Source organism: Pangasianodon hypophthalmus, chromosome 23, assembly GCF_027358585.1.
Source record: "Pangasianodon hypophthalmus isolate fPanHyp1 chromosome 23, fPanHyp1.pri, whole genome shotgun sequence".
NCBI lineage: Eukaryota > Metazoa > Chordata > Actinopteri > Siluriformes > Pangasiidae > Pangasianodon > Pangasianodon hypophthalmus.
In genome coordinates this window covers 14,171,307-14,194,660 of record NC_069732.1, presented here as the reverse complement: position 1 = coordinate 14,194,660, position 23,354 = coordinate 14,171,307, and the positions used below count along the sequence as shown (strand labels likewise).

The window sequence follows — 23,354 nt, the reverse complement described above, 5'->3', positions numbered from 1 at the left end:
TCGTTCGGGTGGTGCAACTGGTGCGACCGCACCGGGCCCCGCCCTGTAGGGGCCACGGCCAGGGGAAATATTTAAAATAATAATAAAAATATTAAATTAAAAACATGAAACATGCTGATTGATTTTAATGTTTTGGTTGATTTTATGAAGTAAGACTTAATTCTAAAACATTATCTGAGCTATAGATTTTTTTTTAAGTATGTGCTATATAAGTGTGTGACGCTACTTTGCGCATTGAAATTCTGTTTATGTGTATTTGATCAATGATTCACTGTAGTAGTATTACTAATAGTAGTAGCGCTAAGTAGGGCCCTGCATCCTCTAACTCACACTGGGCCCTGCGCCATGCTTGGGAAGGCCCTGGGTTCATGTAATAGGATTTGAACTCAATCAGAAACAGAAGGTGGACAAAATACTGAGAAATGATACTTAAGTGAAAGTATGTACTCCAGTGAAAGCAAAAAGGTTGCTACTTTCAAACATACTCAAGCATTAAAAAGTAAATGTTTTAACCGATAAAATTAAGTGAGTCATGTTTTAATGTAAAAAGTAACTTTTATTACGTAACTAAAACTATCTAAAATTATTAAATTTTGCCTGGAAACATAATAAAATATCTGTAAGTTTGTAATATTTATTATTAGCAAGAATTTGACTAGCTGCTTAGCCAGTTATGTTAGCTGCTGGAATCGATGCTAGTTTAACCCCTCATGTAAGGAGGGAAAAAAAACATTTTTTTTTCTTGGAAATGTAATTAAATTTTTAGTACAAGTATTCAATTTCAATATTGTCCATCCTTGCTGCATAGCCTATTAACAGTTATAGCCAAACAAGCTGAAGAGGGCGCTACAACAAAATGGATGCCAAGTAAAAGTGTAACATTGGAAAACTTGGCAACCCGAAAACCTTCGTACAAATGCTAGGCGGGAAAACTATAATAAACCAGCTGTGTGTAGAAACACAAAGCGGCTATTTCTTTGATAAGACCTACTATTATTGCTGTTTTTAGACTAATTAAGCTCGTTTATTTGCGCAGAAAGTGGGTAACACTGCTAAACTGGTGTGAGGTGAAGAATAAACATGAAGAGCAGGAAGAGTAAGGCATGTAAAGCTCTTCCTTTAGCATCAGAGGAGGAGTGTGGAGTTTGGCTGGACACTGCTGAATTAAGAGTGAAGAAACAGACAGTAAGTTTCATCTCACACCTTAACACTGATTTTACAAATCAGTAACATCAGTCACACTGTTACTGTCTCATAAGAATGGAGTAGACTTCCTTGTTGTTGTGCTGCTACTATCATCAAGGCTGCTTGGTTTGTACCTGTGGTATGTATCTGTTACCAGGAAGCTGCTTGTTTTTTACCTTTATTTAGCTTTTAGTTTCTAGTAAAGCTTTAAATATTTTTATATATATATTTTTTTAGATCCAATTATGTATCTTGCATGTTTAATATTGCAATATTCACATTTCCAGGTGAAAAATACATACAAAAGATGATGTTTTGATGGAAAAGTGCAGTTTGGTACCTTTTTTTGTCTAAGAATGTGTATCTTATTAACCTTGTGTAATATTATGTAGTGACAGCAAGTCATACTTTTATTTTTATTTTAAGCAATTGAGAACTCAGCTATTAAAGTTATTACTAGTATACAGTTATTCTTTATACACATTAGAGTGACAATGGCAATTTTTTATTTTTTTTTTAAGAGCAGCGTACTTAACTTGTTTTAGTAAAGTTTATCATCTAAAACAGTGGTTCTCAACTTTTTTCCCCCGGACCCCTAGCATATTGTGCCCGATCATCGCAGAGCCATCCACCGCCCCAAACAATATTTATATAATTAATATAGCCTATAATTAGAATGTATATCATGTACAGTGTATACACCTAACAGTCATGACATTAAACCACTGACAGGTGAAGTGATTAACATTGATTATCTCTTTACAGTGGCACTTGTAAAGAGGTGGCATATATTAGGCAGCAAGTGAACAGTCTGTTCTCGAAGTTGATGTGTTGGAAGCAGGAAAAATGGGCAAGGATCTGAGCGACACAGTTTGACAAGGGCTAGACAACTGGGTCAGAGCATCTCCAAAACAGCAGGTCTTGTGTGGTGTTCCCGGTATGCACTGGTTAGTACCTGCCAAACGTGGTCCAAGGAAGGACAACCGGTGAACCGGGGACAGGGTCATGGGCGCAGAAGGCTCAGTGATGCTCGTGGGGTGCAAAGGCTAGCCCATCTGGTCTGATCCCACAAAAGAGCTTTTGTAGCCTGAATTGCTGAAAAAGTTAATGCTGACTATGATAGAAAAGCTTGCTGTGTATGGGGCTACGTAGCCGCAGACTGGTCAGAGTGCCCATGCTGACCCCTGTCCACTACCAAAAGCTCCTCCAAATTCCCCAGATCTCAATCCGATCGAGCATCTGTGGGATGTACTGGACAAAAGGTCCGATCCATAGAGGCCCCACCTCACAACTTACAAGACTTAAAGGATCTGCTGCTAACGTCTTGGTGCCAGATACCACAGCACACCTTCAGAGGTCTTGTGGAGTCCATGCCTCAACAATATTACGCAGGTGGTTTTAATGTTATGGCTGTTGGTTTTCATAAACCAGCAAGTGTCAAATTTAATACATTTTAAGTTTAATATTAGATTAGATATACTGGCTGCTATTGATATTGATTTAACATTAACATTTGACATTACACATCGACTTACACATTTCATTTTACCCAGTAATGTTATACTTTTAAACAAGGTTAATTAAAAAAAAAAATAGTCTGCTGCTTTTCTGAAATTTAATGGGCCTAAAAATGTATTTAAAATATATTTTGAAATATTTAGCCAAAATACAACTTAAATAATAATGTTAAATATTTTTTAGAAACAATCCCATGCATCCCCTGTAACTATACCATGGACCACAAGGTGTCCTCAGAAACCCTGGTGTAAAAGATGTACTTTTAATCTGATCCCTGTTCAAGTTAAGTACATCAGGGGTTCTCAAACCTTTTGCATCCCGGGATCCTTTAAAATGTAAAAAATAAATTCAGCAGACCCATTCAGGATGGACACTATCTGTTAGGTCAGTATTTATGACATTATTTTGAGTTACTGAGGTTTGGATTAAACCCCGTCGACTCGAGTCAAACAGGCTAATAACTACACGCACTCCAGAAAAATGGAGTAACTTTGATAATGGTGGGTTGTGCAGGACTGAAGATACTCTAGGACCAGGGCTGGGAACCAAAAAAAATATCACGGACCTCCTGGCTGTGCTTCCTGAATCACCGGGGTGTAAATATAGTGAAGCTGAACAATTTAATCTTTGTGCAATATTTTTTGTCTGTTTCTCGAAGTTTGCCAGTAAGTCTGGAGCTGAATAAAATGTAGCACCTTCTGTGTGAAAATGTAAGCAATCTTTTGAAAAGGGTTTCTTTCTAACAGAAACTGGCACGACCGATATCCAAACTGTTGAATCCACTGGCTCGGTCCGGAGGCTACAGCATGGCAGTGGCCCTGAATTTTACCCAAACTAAAATGGAAATGCCTGCAACAAAACAGAGCACAATCTCCTCATTCTTTCTACCACTGACTAAAAAGGAAATAGGTAAGACAAACAGATATGTATTTTTATATATATATATATTTTTTTTTTCACCTCTAACCTGTTTATCTGAATGCTTATTGACTACAAAATTATTTCTTGCCCTTAGATGCAGATGACTGCAGCTCTCCGTGGCCTTCAGGAATGTCTTCTACTCCCCTTCCTGAAGCACATGCGGGGACTAAACGAAAACGTGAGATGATATTTGAATTGCCTTCAGAACTAGACGACGTAAGCGGACATTCCTCTCTAATAGAGCCACAGGAATATGATGCAGATATTGAGAGAGTGTCAGGCGAAGTCTGTAATGATGATGATAAAGAGAAGCAGTTTTTACATTTGATTTGGGGATATCAGTCAGAGGAGTGTGAGCCACCAGGAAAGAGGAAACCTCATGAGAATATTAAAATTGAAAACGTAACCGATACACAAAAAGACAGCAGCAAAGCCGTAACGCGTGGCTGTACGACTGCTGACGGGCCTGAAGAAATCCCTGAAAGTCTGCTTCACAGGGATCAGACACAGCAATATTCTCATGACAACTTTCAGATGCACAGGAGCATTTGTGGAAAGAACAATGATGGTTCTTCAGCTTCTCTGTCTACAGAAGATATGTATACTCAGGAACCGTTAAAAGACCAAAGTGTAACAGAGAAGAGTGCTTCATGTTTAACTCCAAAGTCAGCCCCAAAGATCCAAAATACGATGACACGTCCAGTAAAGTCTTATAAAGAGCCAGAGCTATTTGAGAGGAGGAATCAGTGGTCACCTGTGAAGAGAGAGGATAAAGAAAACAGCAGACCCACATCACTGAGACATAGTACTGCACTTTCACCTTTTAAGCAGCCCATGTGTTCCAGCCCTGCAAAACGTTCTTCAGATTTTAACAGGAAATTTTGTCAGACCCCTAAGACGTCAATCAGGGAGGCTCAGGAGAATGATGAAGACTCATTCAGCATGTTGTTCACTCAGGATTCTGAAGGCTTTCGGGTGATCGCCCATCGCAGTAAACAGTCTAGATGCCCACTGAAGGATCAAACTAATTCCCTTGAGGGCAGAGAGTATTTGAGCATCCCGTCTGTAACACCTCTGGAAACGGAGAACTCAGATCCAGAGGCAGAGATGCTTTTCACGCAGGACTCTCAGGGAAATATCGTCATTAAACATTAAACACCAAATGTGGTGTAGGATAAAGCTTTACTTTTCAGCCATTTTGAAAAATGTTTAAAGAATTTTTATTAAACAAGTTGTGCACTCTATGTATATTGGTATACTGTATATGTGGTGATATGTGGTGGTGATTGGGCCCCTGAACAACAGTCCTGTATAATACCATTGTAAATTTAACTTTTCTTTACAGCAAATGTTTGTCACAGGTATCACTAGTGAACTAGTTGCATATTACAAACATCCATTAAAAATGAATACTGTAGCAAAGTGCCATGTTTAACATTTGGAAATGTCATGAGATTCAAGATACTTGAAAAACTTATTATTCAGTATGAGGAGGAAAATTGAAGAAGCATATCTGATCTTTTTATTTTTTGGTCCAATTATATTATTTCTGTATTGTAATTTTCTGCATTAATGTATGTTGGTTTATTGTTTATTCTCTGCTATTGATGCGCAACTAATCTTATTTGACCACCAGATGGCACAAATGGTTTCTAAAAAAAATGTGGATAAATTGAATTTCATCCAACTGGAGCGCTTAGTAAGTAAAAGGGAATGTGAATGTGCTGTTTGTTTTATTTCTGCTTAATCACTTAGAAATGACTGAGAACATCCTTAGATCTCAGTAAAAAGTGATGATTAAAGTGAGGATGATTTCATTTAATCCTCCAACATGACATGAGATCATTTGTGCAATTACAAGTCAGATGTTAGAAGATGAATATATTCTGTGTTCTATCCTTAGATAAACTCTATTTTTTTATTTTTTATTTTTTCTGTTTTTAAGCACTTACTGTCTCGTGACATTTGTTGTACGCTGGACATCTGTGGGTTTGTCCGCCTTTTATCAAAATTCTTTAGTGGACACAAAAGAAGTGCAGAGAAAACATTCAGAGATCTGTTTTATTTGTAGGACTAGTGTGAAAATATACTTTCTTCTTTTCTCTCTGAAAACCAGTGTTGATCAGACTGTTGAATATAACACTGACTATGTTTCAGATTAGTTGTTACTTATAACTAGTAAACTTGTTTTTTTTTTTTCTGACAAATTTTCTCTTTTTAAAGCTGAGCAGCAAAAGTTCTACAAGTTCAGTACTTCACGCCTAAAAGAATGCTACATTCATACTGGTGACGTCAGTCTACAAAATGCTTTCCCATACATTTTTTAAACATATCTCTTGGGGGCATTTACGTATTATAATTTATGACAGTCTGCTGAATACACTGTATCAGCTTATTATGAGGAAAACATGGGGGTGACAATAATCCCTTTAAAAATAATGATCATCGAGGATTTCAGATACAATACAAGACAAAGATGGAATGGCCCTTACTAACAGAGAAAAACAATCATTTTTTAAAATGCTGTGGCTTTCGATTATGCACCACTTAAGATTTCTTCGAATAGCCATATTAGAAACACCGGACTTTCCAAAACTTTCTGTGGGAATCAAGAGGTAATATTATTAAAGTCACTCTGTGACCTTCAATATAAGTTGGAAGCCTGCCAGAGATCCTGTGTGTGGATTGTGTACATCACTTTGGATGAAAGCATTGTCGAAGAAATAAATGTAAACCCTAGAGAAATCTTAAATATTGTACTTCACACAGCAAAATAGAGTGGTTACAATATGCAGATGATATCATAAAGAAAAAAAAAATCTGCAGTGAGCTGAGCAACTGAGTTTTCTTATATTCTATATTTATATTATGTAGTGTTTCTTTATGACATGGTTGTTTCAGTGTATGACTATGATGGCACAGGTTGACTGTACATTACACAGTATACCATTGTATGAAACACTGTGCTGGCTGATGCCTAAAAATAAACACAATACATGGTAGATTATACATAACAAAATTGCTAAATTAAAAAAAAAGATATATAAAAAAAGTCATCCTTGAGGCACACATTTGTTTGCACACCAAGTGCCAGTTTCTCACATTCACCAAGTAGTCTCGAAGTGTATATTCAGTCTGCTTCTTTTTTTTTTTTTTTAGATCTAGTCCTAATCTCAGTCTAAAAATGCCTGAAGTCTTGCTAAATCATGATTTAAAATCTCAAACTTCTTATTAAAACAGAAAACGGGTTTCAAAATACATGTAACAGAAAGACACAAATTGGACAGGACTGATGCATGAGATTCAAAAGTGCCTTAGAACAAATAGTTTTTCTTCATTATCACCAGGGATTGTATTTCTAGAATAATCTGAATAGATCTTGACTTTTAGTCTGGGAAGATATACTGAACTAGGGTAGATTTAATTAAATTTAGAATTACAGAATCTTGAAATTGGTAAAAGGAAAAGAAAGAAAAAGGTAAAACAATACAGCTATTGTTTATTATTGTGGTTAAATCTGAACCTTCATCATAAATTTGATTGAATTTCTAGTATGTGGACTAGATTAGTTCTATTCTTACACTAAATAGCCTTTTTAATGGAGAATTGTCACTAACAATAATTCAGGTATAAGATGAATCTGTCTAAAATGTTGTGTGCTGAGAGTGCAGTGAGAGCTACGGGTAATGGGGCTATCAGCAGAGATGTGGAAAGGAAAATGAATCTGTCAATCAGCCAGCAATCTCAGTCGGCTCTGTCACCAGCTTGGACCCGTCCCAAACGGTCTTAAACTGCTCCGGCACAGGAAACTCTCTCTGTTAATACAGAAAGTAGAACCGTTATTTCATTCAAAAGCTGCATAGCTGATTCATTCCAAACATGCCAATGAAGCGAAAAAGTGAAACTGAATATTAAGGAGTTCACTCACATAATCGTCATCTTCCTGAGGAACCAGAATGTTCATTTCTGAGCTCTTGGCACTGATAATCTCACAGTTGAGAGACTCCTTACTCAAGTAGATGTGGCATCCCTCTGTCTTATTGATGGAAATGGTGGGCACTTTTCCCAACACCTAAGTAAAAGACAATCACATTCTCTATTCAGATATTTATATCAACCCTTCCACATGACTGTATGTGTACAGTATAATCAGAAAGTATTCAGACATCTTCATTTTTTCCTCATTTTATTATGTTACGATCTTACGTAACCATTTTTACTCATCAATCTGTAAAACATAAACCATAATACAAGGCCTAATCAGATTTTCACAATTTTCTCCCACCCATCTCCCTTATCCCATGACAGTTACCAACCAGGGAGGGCAAAGACTATCACATCGTTCCTCTAAGGCATGTGAAACTAGCCAACCCCATCTTTTAATTTAATAAATTTATAAATATAAAAATTTAAAATGTATATCCTGAATTTATATATTTCTGTAAAGCTGCTTTGTGACAGTGTCCATTGTTAAAAGCTCTATACAAATAAAATTGAATTGAATTGAATCTTTTCGATGATGTAACGTCAGGGGGCAGCGTAATACACTCGGAGGAAAGTGCTATCCGCCCACTTCCGCATCACAGATGCCCATGAATGGCTAGTGTCACTGTGATTGATAGGGGAGAGACAGGATGCCATACCTCCCTCCCTGACAGCACAGCCAATTTTGTTCTCTTGGACTCCTAGATTTTTGCAATCTTTTCATAAATATGTTAAAAATATATACCTGAAATGTATAAAACTAAAATATACTTAGACCAGTATTCAAAACTTTTGCTGTGACACTCAAAAGTGAGCTCAGTTGCATTCAGTTTTAATTAATGCTTCTACAACTTGATTAAAGTTCACCTGTGGTAAATTCATTTATTTATTCATTGGACACTATTAATAAAGACACGCCTCTGTCTATATAAAGCCCGCAACTGTCAATGCATGTCAGCAAAGTAAAACCAAGAGGTCAAAGGAAATGTCTGTAACCCTTTGAAACGGTGTCAAGGCACATGGTGAAAGGAACTGAAAAATTTGTATGGCTTTGAAGGCCATGAAGAACCAATTGGCTTCCACTGGTCTCAAATCAAAGAAGCTCAAAAACAGTGAGACACCACTTAGTGCTGTCTATCCAACCAAACTGAGCAAACAAGGAGAAGCGCTTTAGTCAGGAAGGTGACCAAGAACCTGAAGGTCACTCTGATAGGACTATAGAGTTCTTCAGTAGAGATGGAAGAACCTGCGAGATCTCTGCAGCACTCAACCAATCAGGCCTGAGTAGCCAAATTGAAGCCACTCCACAGTATTTAAAAAAAAAAAAAAAAAAAAAAAAAAAAAAAAAGCACTCAAGGCCATGGGAAACAAGACTATGTGATCTGATTAGCTTCAATGGAAAGCATTACATGAGGACGAAAAGAGGTACCATTCATCACCTGGCTAATTCTATCCTTATGCGAAGGCATGATGGTGGCAGCACCCTGCTTTGGGAATGTTTGACTGAAGCATGTATGGATCCAGGGAAAGATGAATGAATCAAAGTACAGAGACATCCTGGAGGCAAACCTACTCAACCATGCTCAGGACCTCAGATTGGGCTGAGGTGTCACCTTTCAATATGACTAGAAACACACAGCCAAGACAACGCAAGTGTGACTTTACTCGAGTAGCCCAGCCAGAGCCCAGACTTGACCCCGAATGAACATCTCTGAAGAGAGCAGTGCTCCCTATCCAACCTGACAGAGCATGAATAGTTCTGAATGGGAGAAAACTATAATCGCATCAACAAAGGACTGGATATAGGGTTTGAATACATACAAAACTTGTGAAAATCTGTTTTTCATTCCTGTTTCATTATGGAGTATTTTTTACAGATCTATTTAAAACACAAAAGAGTTTTACAAAATGAGAAAAAAAATGAAGGAGTCTTATGTGAATACTTTCTGAATGCAGAGTAGTATATATTGGGCTGTAAAGACTGAAGTGTTAAGCATCATACTTAAAAACTGGTGCTTATTCTGACCTGGAGCTGGATGTCTCTGGAGTTGATGATTTCAAAAATGCCAACCACATTCTCAAACACAATGCCAAGCTTCCTGCAGTTGTCTACACACCAGAAATAAACACAAGTTCAAAGACTAACATCCATGTCCACATTCAGGGAAATGGGGTATTGAATGGGAGTAACTGGAAGGGAGTAATGTCAAAGAGCTTCACTCACCCACTATGATGGAGTTGACTTTGCCTTTAATCTGAAGTGTGGAGTTGTTGCAGCTAAAGATATAGACCACCTGTTTCAGCTCTGTTTCTTCTATTACCAGATCATGCACCTGTTCCTGGTACTCCTGAAGGCCCAGACACACACAAACACATCATCCAGTGTGTTGACAGTAGAAACTCCAGGTTAGTACATTATTGACAAAATTAAATATTTCTTTACAATCACTAATACCATCTACCATCTGTTTGCCCTCTTCCACAACCTCCGATTGACCAGTCCATCTTACGAATATTTCTGCCATTTACAAAAATCCAAAAGGCAAATCAGACTTACCACCCTCCACTTCTTCCCCTCCAGTTCCAAGACGGGAGATCTTTTCTTAGCTGGTGTCGGAGTAGAGCTGCTGGGAGCTCTGCCTTTTGAAGGAGAAGCCTGGCTTGTTCCACCCTGAGAGCGAAGAGCGGTGTTCTTATGGGTCTTCTGCTCATCACCCACATGCTTCAATCCTAAAAGACACCACAAGTCCATCAAAGAACATTTTATTATAATGCAGTTAAGTATTTTAGTTCAGTCTTCCAGTCTTTTTCTCCTTCAAAGATTTCAGAGTGTAAAATGGAAAAGAAGATTTATATGCTTAGTAATTTGCATCATTATATTTATATATAATTCTTGAATTCTCTGAATGCGTTGATTCTGCACAGATCTGAATAGTGCCTACTGCATTTTGGGATGTGCTGTTATGGGAAAATAATAAATTTTGGGTGGTAATGGTAATACATCCTATAACAGCACAGCCTGTAATGTTTTATTCCTTACTTAGAATACAAAATATTCTTGCGAGCTAATATCTATATCTATCTATCTATCTATCTATATATATATATGATATCTATCTATCTATATATATATATATATATATATATATATATATATATATATATATATATATAGATAGATAGATAAATAAATAAAATAACTGTGAGTCTCTGTGCCATCTTCGTTGGTTTAATGTGTAATGTCAGTGTTGTTCTGTTAGATTTAGTGTTTTATGCTAGTGTAGAAAGCAGTTAGGTGCCTATTTGTGTTGTATTTGTATTCTTTCAGCATGTTCTTTTGTGTTATTTTGTGCTCGCTGATTCTGTGCCTGTTTATATTTGCCCTTTTTTCCTGTATTAGTCAGTTTCGTGGCTAACTGCCAGCCCTGTTACTGTGCTGTAAGTGTGAGCTGCCAATAAAAGAGCAAGTGCTTTGTTTTTGTTTTGGTTTTTTCTTTCAGTGCTTCCCTGGTCCAGCTTCTTCTTTGCTGACATGACAGTAAAAGTGTCGGATAAATAAATTTATAGCCAAAATATTATTCACTGCTGACAAGCATCATAGGTTGTATTACAAATCCAGTCAAATGTTTTTGCTCTTGAAGTTTAACTCATTTACACATATTTCTTACTTAGATTTCTGAGCAGTATACCAAGCAAATTGTTTGAGGGATCACATAAGATGACTGGCAGTGTACACAGGTATACAACATGAGCACACAGTATTTGGAATCCATTACTGATAGAATTGCATGTAGACTCAAACTTAACACATTTAAAAGGTCTTCTCCTGCACACCTTTAGTAATGGCCTCTCCCTGGTTGAGCTGGGCGAACAGAGCTGAACGCTGAGCCGCACTGTTGTCAGGCTTTGGACCTTCGTCTGTGAATGCAGGTGGAGGAGGTGGTGGAGGTGGAGGGCAGGGAGTAGCAGGTTCAGCCATGAGTATGGATGAAGGAGCTACAGGACCCTGTAAAAACAGTGCAATTAGGTACCGAGAGCTACAGTGAATCTTCAGAACTGGGTATGCGCCGATTTTTCTTTATACTGTAACTGTAACTCGTATACCAATAAATAAGATGCCTAAAGGGTCAGTAAAGGTTTCTAAACATGTCTGGTTTGTGGCTGTACAAACAGTGAAACATGCTAAAAAGGAGTAGGCTTTGGAAATCACCCTGGAACAAAAGGCGAACCTGCTACATGTTGACCGTCCTGTAGGTGGTGTATAAGGCAGCACTTTGGATCGTACCTCTGACCTAAACGTGAAGCTCAGGCACAGGCTGCCATAAAAATTCATAATATTAAAGATTATTATGAATACAGAATATTTAAAGTTTTAGAAACTAGATTTTTTTTTATCATGAGAATTTGCATCATATGTAAATTTCCTTCTGGGATTAATAAAATGATCTATCTATCTATCTATCTATCTATCTATCTATCTATCTGTCTGTCTGTCTGTCTGTCTATATGGGTCACAATAATGTCTAAATGACAAAAAGTAATCGAAAACATGTCTCTTTTAGCTCAGATAATGGTCTAATAATAAATATGTTGTCCAGTAAATGTGTTTTGGGTTCCTTTTATTTCTATTTGTACTATAATTGTACTGGAATGTTTCGTGTAATATTTTTTAATTATTTTTTTTTTAAATTAAGTAATATGAGGTTTATCCTTTGTATTTATGTATATTTCTTTTTTGTCGAGGTTTTATTTATTAGGGCCATTGTGTCACTTGAAGCGGTGTCTGCTCTGTTTTGTGTGTTTCATCTTCAGTAACCACTTTATCCTGATCAGGAAGGTGGTGGATCCAGAAGCACTGGTTTATCCCAGGAACAATGGTTGTGAGGTAGGAATACACTCTGGACAGGACACCAGCCCATCATATTGCACCATGCACACACATATTCAAATACTTACTCACAGGGAGGAGAAATTTAGAGTAGGTGACACGCCTATAGGCTTGTTTGGAGAAAACTGGAGAAAACCCACAGGGACATGGGGAGATTGTGAAACTCTACACAGACAGTAACGCGAGTTCAGGATAGAACCTGGGATCCTGGAGCTACAAGGCAGCAACACTACCCACTGCCCCACCATGCCACGGGCTACTCTGTTATAATTTGGTGGATAATAAATCTTTATTTTAAATCTTCATTTTCTTTTTTAATATATTAAGTAAATTTACTTTTGAATCCCTGGCCATTTTAATGTTTTTTCCCCACAATCTACTTCACATATACATATAAAAGACAGATCTAAAAAGTCTCGAACAATTAAAGGAACTCATTTATCCTTAAGCCTTAATGTTTTGTTATATAAGTAATATAGACTCAAGACACTAAGTTTTTAAATTTGTTGTCTTTAGACATTCCGTTGTTTTCTGCATTAAGCTCTGATGATAATGATATAGTTAATGATCTTTGAAAATCTAACATAGAAAGTTAAAAAAAAATCAATGTGGAAAAAGATACACTGAAAAAAAGTTAATTGAATTTACACAATTCAAATGTGTACAGTGTGGGAATAAACTGAGCTGCATTAACACAATTTGTTTTCACAGAGCCAATATAATCTGATCATGTATATTCAAAGGAAAAAAATCTAAATCTAACTCCACACACACAAGCTCAGGATCAAACCCAGGTTACCGGTGCTGTGAGACAGCTACATTACCCACTGTGCTATCATGCCACACCTGAACACTTTATTCATTTATTCACACAATTTAATACTACAGTAACTTCTTCCTGTCAGCACAAACATCCTCACTAGATTTTATAACGTAATCGGATCACGTTAATACTACATGAATTGATCATACTCACTCTACATAATTTTAGTAGATTAGATACTTGTTTAAATTTAATTTAGTATAAGCAATAAAATCAGATTTTGATGAGATATTAATTATTTTTATGTATAACTCTACATAATATTTTCTCTTAAATCTGTCCGATCACATATTCCCTTGTGTTCAGTATATGAAACTGGAAGACAAGGACCCTGAAAATATTATTCGGACACATTATGCATTTTGCCTTTAACATACAGACAATAGCTTACACACCAAGTCTGTTGAAAGAGACGAACGTGAGGCAGTTGGTTACTATGCTCAATGAGGCACACTTAAGCCTTTTTCCTGTGTCAGCACAGCTGCCATTGACAGTTGCACACAATCCCCTCAACGCTTATACCACAACAACTGCTACACACACGTCTTTTCTTTTCCAACATAAACAAGCTCACACGCTGCTGTCACTCCAGATAGTTGTGCTGATGTGCAGGTTCAGCATGGGTTCAGCGGCTGAACCTTAACCTATGACGCCAATAGGTCAATACATAACAGTATCAAGGTTAAAAAAAGAACTAAGTCCACAAGTACTGGTGAGGGATTAAGAGTTTACGTTAATGCAAACATACAGTAGACTGGCAATTGATATTATTGTAGAGGTAAAGTGTTGATTATATGAGAGGAAAGTTTAAATTACCCAAGGCGTATGTATGTGAACAGGTGGGTGATCTGAACACACACTAGGCTTTTGTTGGAGGTATTTCTTTGGTAAAACCCTTTCAAAGAGACCCTGAGAGCCACCTGTCCACAGCACACACTCCATCACACTCTAACCCTTCACAGCAAGAGGGACAGCTGACACACACAGCTACTACGAGTTCTCAGGTTTCCAACCACCACACACACACACACACACACACACACACACAGATAAACTTATTCACCCTCAAAAACACATGCACACTCCCTTCACATCTCATCACAGATGACATTCAGGGACAAAAACTCCAAGGCCCTGTTCAGACTTGGTATTAACATTCGTCTTGGGTGATCCGATCACACATGGTCAACTGAGACAGATAGTTGTTCATACATGATATTTTCATGTGTCTCGAATGCGTCTCCACTGACCACTTGTGATTGCATTTCGTCAGTAGCTTGTATGCCAAATCTGCCAAAACCAACGTCATGCCACTTCAAAAACAGATCCAACAATACTGCCAATTCCTAAACTCAATATATTTAGCTGTCAGATGACATTTTCTAAACCTACAGGCGATCAGATTTTTACTTGAGTTTTACTCTTACTGTCTTCTCCCCTATTTTGTACACTGTTTTCAACAATCATTTACATTTACATTTAAGGCATTTGGCAGACGCCCTTATCCAGAGCGACTTACAATAGTGCTTTGAAGTCTATCAAAAATACATTCTGATATTGGCTCGGTAGGTCACAAACTAGGAATACCATCAGTCCAAAACTCTGTTGGGGAGGGTTTTTTTTTTTTGTTGTTTTTTTGTTTTTTTTGTTTTTGTGAAAGTGCTAATTTAAGTATTTTATGAAGAGGTAAGTCTTTAGCCGTCGTTTGAAGACTGCCAGTGACTCAGCTGTTCGGACATCTAGGGGAAGTTCATTCCACCACCTTGGTGCCAGAACAGAGAAGAGTCTCGATGCATGCCTTCCTTGTACCCTGAGAGATGGAGGGACCAGTCGAGCAGTGCTAGAGGATCGGAGGGAGCGTGGTGGCGCTCGAGGTGTGATAAGTGCTTTGAGATAAGTGGGTGCTGGTCCGTTTTTGGCTTTGTAGGCGAGCATCAGTGTTTTAAATCTGATGCGGGCAGCTACAGGAAGCCAGTGGAGGGAGCGCAGCAATGGGGTGGTGTGGGAAAATTTAGGAAGGTTCAATCACATACATACACAATGATCCAACTGAAAAGAGTAAAGCAAAAACAGAAATAAATGTGATTTACATTGAGTCAGAGCTTAGCAGGAAAGCAGCTGCAAATTGTCAGTGTGTGGGGATTTTTAAAAAAAAATCCCTCACACACACACACATACACACACAAGGCTATAAAATCAAATGTAAGTGTGTCTTTATTGCACATATACATTTTGTGTTTCTGGAATGATATGTCCAGCAGATATCAGTTGTAAGCTCATGTCTGGAGATTTATTTGCTCTGTGCTTTCTGACCATTTAAGACAGCATTTAAAATAAACACACGCATAAACATAAAATGAGCCATAATCTGCTCAAAGGTTTCCTGCAGCCTTTTTAGGGCAAATTCTGAATTAACAGAGAAGCTAATAAAACCAGATCCAACTTAATGGTCTTTTATCTAAAAACACCGAAGTAAAGAGCACACACATAAACAGGAAGATAGAAAGAGAAAGGGAGGTGAAATGAAAACCCCTGGAAAGAAGTATTACCAGATGTAGGCATCTTTTTGGGAGAGATCCCTACAACCGGATGATTATCACAGCTCCCATCAGCTCTATGCTCCCTGAAGCAGTCCCTTCATGACTAAATATGGAAAAATTTCCTTGCCTTTAGTTCAAGGTTTGAACTAATCTTCACGTGAAACACCCTGCTACGAGATAAAAAGATGACCGCAACAATCATCTGACAGATTCTTGTATTGAATAATTTTCATTTTAGCTGCTGTGCTGACTGTATGTGATGAAAATGATGGGAAAACAGCCACTCCATGCCTCATTCGTATATTAAAGAAAATGCCAGAGTGATGTACTCTGAAGAATTTGTGTCAGGTTGAAAGTAAAATACTCACAGTCTTGCTCCAGACGAGTCCAGTGGTGTGGTGCTGTTTAATAAACGCCTGCAGTTCAGTCCAGATACTCAGGTAGGAGCGAACCCACTCCACATGGCAAGGGTCACTACAGCCGGACCAAGAGACACACACGTTATTCTTACACAGCAGATTCAGGATTTAAGGCTTTTAGTAGGCTTCTTGGTTTCATTCTTGATTTTTTTTTATTTGTTTATTTATTTTTTTTTCTGCATTTAAGATAGTAGACAATAAAGGATAATGGTGGCAGGTGTGGACTGACATCAGTATTAGTATAGTGATATTATATTGATTTTTTAAAATTATGATTTTGATATTTATATTATTTCTTAGTTCATAGGTTTTTGGTTTTCTTAGTTTCTATTTGAGATATGTTAGGTTCTTTTTCATATAGTTTTGCTTTTGTGTCTGATATTTAATGAGGAATCCATGAATGCATACTGCAAATTGTATAACATCCTTGAAATTCCTGAACAACTCATCTTTAAGGTGTTATTAATGGTTGAGTTTAAATACTAAGCACTCGGGTTCCTGAATGAAACAACAATAAAGCTCTCGCCCTGTTGTGAGATTGAATCCGGCGACGCCGCAGCCATCCAGTATCGCTTAACTAAATCAGTGTTTCATCAACAGAAATATGAATATGCAATTATGCAAATAAACCATGTACTTGAGTAAAATAATTTTGTGATTGTCTATGTCTATTGACCTCTTACGACTGCCTCTTTAAGGAAGTTAACAAAATTAACTTTAGCTAGAACTGTGGCATTGAGCATCGGGATCAGAGCTGACATTGGCCAGAACATAAGACAAATTATGGACATAACAGAAATAATCTTAAAGCATGCTGCTCTCAGAAGAATGACGGAAGCAGGCTTGATTACTCTGATGTCAGTATCAGATCAGTATCGGGTAATGGCCAGGACTCAAAACTCTGATACTGGTATCGTATCTAAAATGGAAAGAGTGAGATTAGTGTATTATCTTTAGCAAAAAATTACCAGAGCCTGTACAGAGAGCATTGCACAGTGTGTTATTAGAGACCAGGTAGATACAATTGCAAAGGGATTCTGAATAGTCTCTTTATTTCAACAAGTCACCATTTTTCCAAACCTTTCCAAATAGAAGTCATACAAAAAACTCACTTCTGTCATTTTAGCTAACTTTGGGGGCAGCGTTTCAAGTTTAGTTCATGTCTAGATTTTCATTTCATGTCAGTACATGTTTTTATTTCACTTTACAAAATTTATTTTTCTTGCACATTTAGTTATTAACTATAATACCCCTTCCCAGTACTGGACTATTACTCATTCTCTATCTTGTTAGACATAAAGTACAGATTTACTGTGACTCATAAATATCTCAGCCAATATTTGTAAGTAATGTCATTACTGAATGGATTATGCTGTCTAGGATAGTATGTGTTATAAGCCAGCAGTGTCCTTACAAGCAAGACTTACGTGTCCTTGTAGTCTTTCAGGACTCTGTTGGTGTAGAACATAGCGGCATCGTTCATCTCCTTCACGTAGGGCCCTGGTTTCTGATTCTAACAGATAAAGGGTAGGGTAATGACTGCACCGTTATGTGCTTCAAAGTTGTTAAAAGAACCAGTACTGTAAATACCAAATGGTAAAAAAAAAAAAAGTAATATCTGTCCCAGCTCAAACACAGAAGAGCGTTTATAATGAGGCAAAAGTGTAAAAGGTTTACATCACTGGCACAGCTGCAGACTAGTGTAAACTATATCATGAGGACATAAGAAGTTTTGATTAGGTAATATACACATCTTTTGCTAAAGGAGTATAGCAACAACTGGACTTGACAGAGTCCAGATCATACACAGAGCAATGACTCAGTGACAAGGATTAGGTGAAATAAAATACTCAGAAGAGAAGCACAAATATTTCAATCTACTATAAATATTGATCAATAGCCTTGTCACTGAGAGCACGAACATTGAACATCAAAGTGGATATGGAAATAATGCCTTCTTTTGTAATTTAGAAATGTAGGCCTTATAAGGAAAGAAGACCATGACTAGTTTTAAAGCTGCAGCTAAACAGCTATTATTATTATTAGCATTCCAGCAAAAACTCTTCCATAATCTTCCCAAAAATCTATGAAGTCAAAAGTTACACAGCTCCAAGATGCCATTGGCATGTTTCACACAGAAACTGAACCATATTTACCCAGGGTTCCCAAGCATAGCTTAGTGAACATACTGAAAAACTATGTTTAATATTTGTTTATGTTTAATATTTACAATCTGCTTTTAATCCATAAACGGATCATCAAATGATCATCTATTGATCATTATCTCGGCTTTCAGTTTAGTGGGAGCAGTTCACCAGTGGTCCTTCACCTGATGGGAAGTTATGGCACGGTGGACGGCTGAATTTGCATCTCCAGCCAGGTTGTTCAGGTTGTTCTTATCTAATCAGCAAGACCCCAACTTCCTAATAAGCTGGGATATGTGAGGAAAAGAATTTCACTGTACTATAATGTGTATGTGACAAATAAAGCATTCTTCTTCTTCAAGAATTCATAAAATCTAAATAAAAGTTTGAGATCTCAAGTTTTCAATCAATTTCAAGATTTGGTGTCTAGCGGTTACGTAAATGAACATTGGAATGATTTTCTTTTACTCCTTGAGCCCGTCCACATTCTCATCCGTGGACACAAAGCTCTGTCCCCAGAGTTCAATTACAGTTAGCATTAGCAAGGACTGTCATGACATCACATTCAAGCAATGAGGTACGCTGTTTAGTTATTAAGGGCATTGCCTTGCTTCGTTATTTAGATGTGGGCTATATAGAGTATTTGGGCCTCCTATCAAGCAGAGTTAACATAATTCTAGTTAGTTATTTATCAACTTGTGAGGTAATGTTATCGTCCCTCATGGTTGCTTACCGGTTTTTCTTTCTGAACAGACTGAGATGGGGGTGGAGTGAAGGGGCGTTGGAGAGTGTCTATAAAATGACATGTAAACACAGACAAGCACTTTGGCCCAAAAAGCAGCTTTCTCAGCCATATAACACACTGCTGAGGCTTAAACTATTATAGTTTATCATGTTCTGCATAGTATTTTAGGTTATTTGTACTAGTAAGGTTATTTGTACTAGTAAGACAAAAAAGCTGACTATTACACCACAATAAATCTCCACAATGCCACAACCATCCGTTTTTCCCAAGAGGCCAGCTGAGCATAAATGGTCCTGCACAGCAACAAATGATATACATCATACATAAAATGATATGATGTATTTACAAGTCAAAATATATCTAATGTAGATAAATGTGTATCATATTTCTCATTATTAGATTATTTTTATTATTATTAAACAAACTAGAGATGGCACTGGTCCATTACGCAAAAATGGCGGATCAGAGATCAGAGAAAACATATCGGATATCAGGATCTGAAACAAATGGCAAAGACTGTAAATGGATTTGGAAAAGAAATTTATTTTTTGGAAAAGGAAATGCTGGAATAGAAAAAGACTTGCTTCGTTTTTCTTTTGTTACAATTGATTTTATTATATTTATATTATATTAAAATGAATGATATTTACAATGTAAGTGATTTTTGTGTGAAAGGTTTAAGTGTGATGTGCTTCAGTTAAAAAAACATTTTTAAGCTTAGTAGTTTTTAAAGGAAACAATATCGGATGGGTATTGGTATCGGCTGATACGCAAGATTTCAGTATCAGTATCGGAAAAGAAAAAGTTATTAGGTTATTAAGCTTAGTGCTTGATATTTTTTTTTGTTTCAAGATTGAAATTGTGTTATTATATGTCCTGATAACTTTGCTTAATTCAAGAGTTTATAACTAGAAAGAAGCAAAACTATTTACCAATAGAATAAGACCAAATCTAATCTAGAATTTAGTAAAATGTCTAGAAATAGGTTAATGAAAGTATATTTGTTATATAATAATCTCATAGTGAGAAATATTACCTAACTTTTCAGCTATTCAAGATAACTTTTCTTGCTAAGTCTGCTCAGTGGGTGGAAAGGATGGCATTTCTGTCTACCCTGTCAATCAGAGTAACACTAGCCAATCACGGGTATCTGTGATCCAAGTGCATTCAGTTGTCCTGTGACGTGGTGATGTGGTGGCTGGCTTAATGCTTTAAAAGCCAGGGGTGAATTAGGAGTGCAACAATTTCAAGGGTTCCAATAATTGTCCAAGGTCAGGGTGGGGGTATTTAACTGTCCGCATATGTTAACCTTTTCCCTCCCAGAGTAGCATTTATCGTGGAATAGGATAGATTCAGCTAATGAGTAGGAAATGAAAATGACTAAATTAGAAGGAAAACCGGGGGAAGAAAAATACAAAGTAACATCAAAGACTTTACTCTTAGGTCACGTTGATTACTTTTACTCTGATGCAACACAGGATCATACCTGGATCTGAATGGAAAATACCTGTGTATAGGTTGACTTCATAACTGAATAGCTGAGATTCTCACTAAGCATTACTTTTACAGCATTAAGACTTTCAGATATAAGGATTATATAACACATTACTGTTGATACTCACCACTGCCACCCATCCCAGGGCAGGAATGCTCTCGCTGACAGCAGACAGGTGGTTAAACAGACGACTGCCACGGTTCTTCTCTCTGAAAGTCTGGATCTGCTCGATCTGCTCTGAGATGGGCCTGAGGAGGTCTGCCAGCTCTGTCTGATTAGAGGATACACACACAAACACACACATGAACAAACACACACAAGGATATAAAATCAAATATAACAGTATCTCTTTATTGTAGATATACGTTTTGTGTTTCTGGAATGAAACACACAAAAACACACACATAAAACCAGCTGCTAAAACTTGAAACGAAATGAAGAAAACAATGTACCATAACAGGCCACAATTACTCTGGTACACTGTTAAACAACATTATGGAGCATTATGCTTCCTTTGCCAAAGCAAACACAAAATGATGAAACGTAGCTAACAGATCCTGAATGAGCTTCTAAAAGAGGGAGCACTTTTCCAGTGTATCGTCCAGACAGAGGCAGTTCCCTCATAGCCAGCATTCCAGCTGTGCATAGGGAGATCCCACTGGCCTTGTAAGGCCTTGCACAGCCCCAGTGTTTAGAGTCTACCTCAGTATAACAGAGAGAACAGGAACGCACTGTTTCTTTTATAATATCCTTGTGCTATATTGTGTACTGCTGCTTGTGTTTGAGCTGTTGCTATACCTACCATTTTTTTTTTTAGCTTTTAACTCAACAGTTACATATTCCCTGACTTTCATAATGCTGTCTTTTTGGGGGAAATTAGCTGGTCCTATTTTAGCCAAAAATACTGTGCTCATTTTTAGTCCCATTGGTTGGGCTAAGTGTCAGATTTCAATTCCTCTTTCAGATGACAAAAGTAGGATTTGTTTATGTATACTGTATGTGTGACTGAATATACTGCAACATAAATAAGCATGAATAAACGTGACACTGGTGCTCCCAAGGACAAATACTATACTATACTATACTAGAGTATATTTCTAGAACTATTGGTTTATCTGTTGTTTTTGTAGAGGTGTATGCTGGGGATGAATAAAAGCATGCAGCAGGGCTTTTCCTCTAACAGCATGCACATGACTTTCATTTCTGCGGATAAAGACAGTCCTTTCATGCTCCACATGGCCATTACGTCTCTTATCAAAGTACAATCTTTAGTACCTAACTAATGGTCAAAAATAAACAATTAAAAGAATTTCCAATATCAGGAGCTTCTCTGAGTTGAGAGCTGTAACTTGAAGAGCCCAAATGTGAAAAAAACTCCCGTAAGAAGTACGTAATAATCCATAGACTGAGTCATTAGTCTGTTCCTGTTGCTGCATCAGTGTGGACTTTCCCTCTCATGCCAGTTTCAGTAGAAGGGAAAAGGGACAGAAACAGTCTGCCTATCACTAGACTATGATTGGTTTTGTCCCCGAAGAATAATTTAAACAGGAACTTTTGTATTCCACATTACACCACAGCACTTTTGAATGCTTGATTCTGATTGGTCAAAAGGTGTAGATTATTTTGCTATAAGAGTATGGCTCTAACAATCGTTCTGGCTGAACAGATTATATGAACACTCTTTGTGTCTATAGTAACAACTTACAGAACTTGAATCACAGATGCTCCACATGAACAGATTTTTTATAAAAATGTGTATTTAATTGTTGCTATGATGTTGCTGTGATGTTTATTTAGCATTTTTGGAAGGAGTCTCCAGTATCAGCGCTTTGTAACAGTCAGAGTTAAAGCTGTAGCAAAGCTTTCTAACAAAGGAAAATCTTTGAAAAAAATGGCTTTCTTAGGAGCATGACAGGCTACTATTTTTTGTATTAATAATTTTAAAAGAGAGAAAAAAAAAGAGAGCCTGGTGAGGGAACGACTGTTTATAGCTGCTATAATATGTGATAACAGTAAGTGGAACTAACCTATTTTGTAGACATTCCAAAATATTAAATGTAACTATTAACAAATAAAAAGTACAATATCATTCTTTAATAATTTTTTTTTTTAAATTAGTGTTTGCAAAATTGCTGTGGTATATGAGGAATGCTTTTATTGGAAAATGATCAAATTCAGGGTGGTCACTGATTATTTCCTATCACAGCATGCTTCATAATGTTTTATTCCTTACTTATTGATTAAATGTCCATCACAGATAGTGGAAAAAAATGTGTGACAAGCATTCCTTTTCCTCAATCCCTTCCACTCCCTAAGTTTGCTCTGAGAACCTCGGCTGGGAGCAGAGTTTATTTCCGGGCCAGAAAACTATCCACAAGTCTGAAATGAGGAAACCACGCAGATATTTTTGAATGACAACACTGAGAATTACAGTTTTTTTAAGATTCACTTTTACACATTACAAACGGTAACTTAAACAACAGAAATGACCTTGATGCTAACTTTAAACTGAACTCCTTGACTGGGGGGCTTGAGATCATAACAGTTCCATTAGGAAGTCTGTGAGGGAATTATAAAGAGTAACAGCTGTGCTCGCTAAAATGCAGCCCATACAAACACTCTTCAGCATCCACTGACAGGCCCGTCACTTGACCAAGGCCACAGACACACAGCAGCTCAAATATAGAACATG

General features: G+C 37.2%; 2 protein-coding genes across 2 annotated transcripts in view; one reads left to right on the top strand and one right to left on the bottom strand.

The window, feature by feature from the left end:
- Window positions 1–888: 888 nt before the first annotated feature.
- LOC113536109 (aurora kinase A and ninein-interacting protein) lies at window positions 889–6,426 on the top strand. The gene is made up of 3 exons (XM_026929892.3): window positions 889–1,185; window positions 3,450–3,612; window positions 3,719–6,426. Exons 1-3 carry the CDS (start codon window positions 1,081–1,083, stop codon window positions 4,777–4,779), a joined length of 1,329 nt encoding a protein of 442 aa, XP_026785693.3. The 5' UTR covers window positions 889–1,080; the 3' UTR covers window positions 4,780–6,426.
- A 34-nt stretch (window positions 6,427–6,460) lies between these two features.
- The window catches only part of cap2 (cyclase associated actin cytoskeleton regulatory protein 2), a 29,719-nt gene continuing 12,825 nt past the window's right edge, over window positions 6,461–23,354 (bottom strand). The window contains exons 5-13 of the mRNA XM_026929891.3: window positions 20,790–20,933; window positions 17,706–17,791; window positions 16,228–16,333; window positions 11,443–11,614; window positions 10,166–10,338; window positions 9,833–9,956; window positions 9,635–9,717; window positions 7,553–7,696; window positions 6,461–7,439 (exon numbers count right to left, since the gene is read on the bottom strand). Coding sequence (XP_026785692.2) covers window positions 7,356–7,439; window positions 7,553–7,696; window positions 9,635–9,717; window positions 9,833–9,956; window positions 10,166–10,338; window positions 11,443–11,614; window positions 16,228–16,333; window positions 17,706–17,791; window positions 20,790–20,933 — 1,116 coding nt within the window. The 3' untranslated portion in view covers window positions 6,461–7,355. The remainder of the gene's footprint in view (window positions 7,440–7,552; window positions 7,697–9,634; window positions 9,718–9,832; window positions 9,957–10,165; window positions 10,339–11,442; window positions 11,615–16,227; window positions 16,334–17,705; window positions 17,792–20,789; window positions 20,934–23,354) is intronic.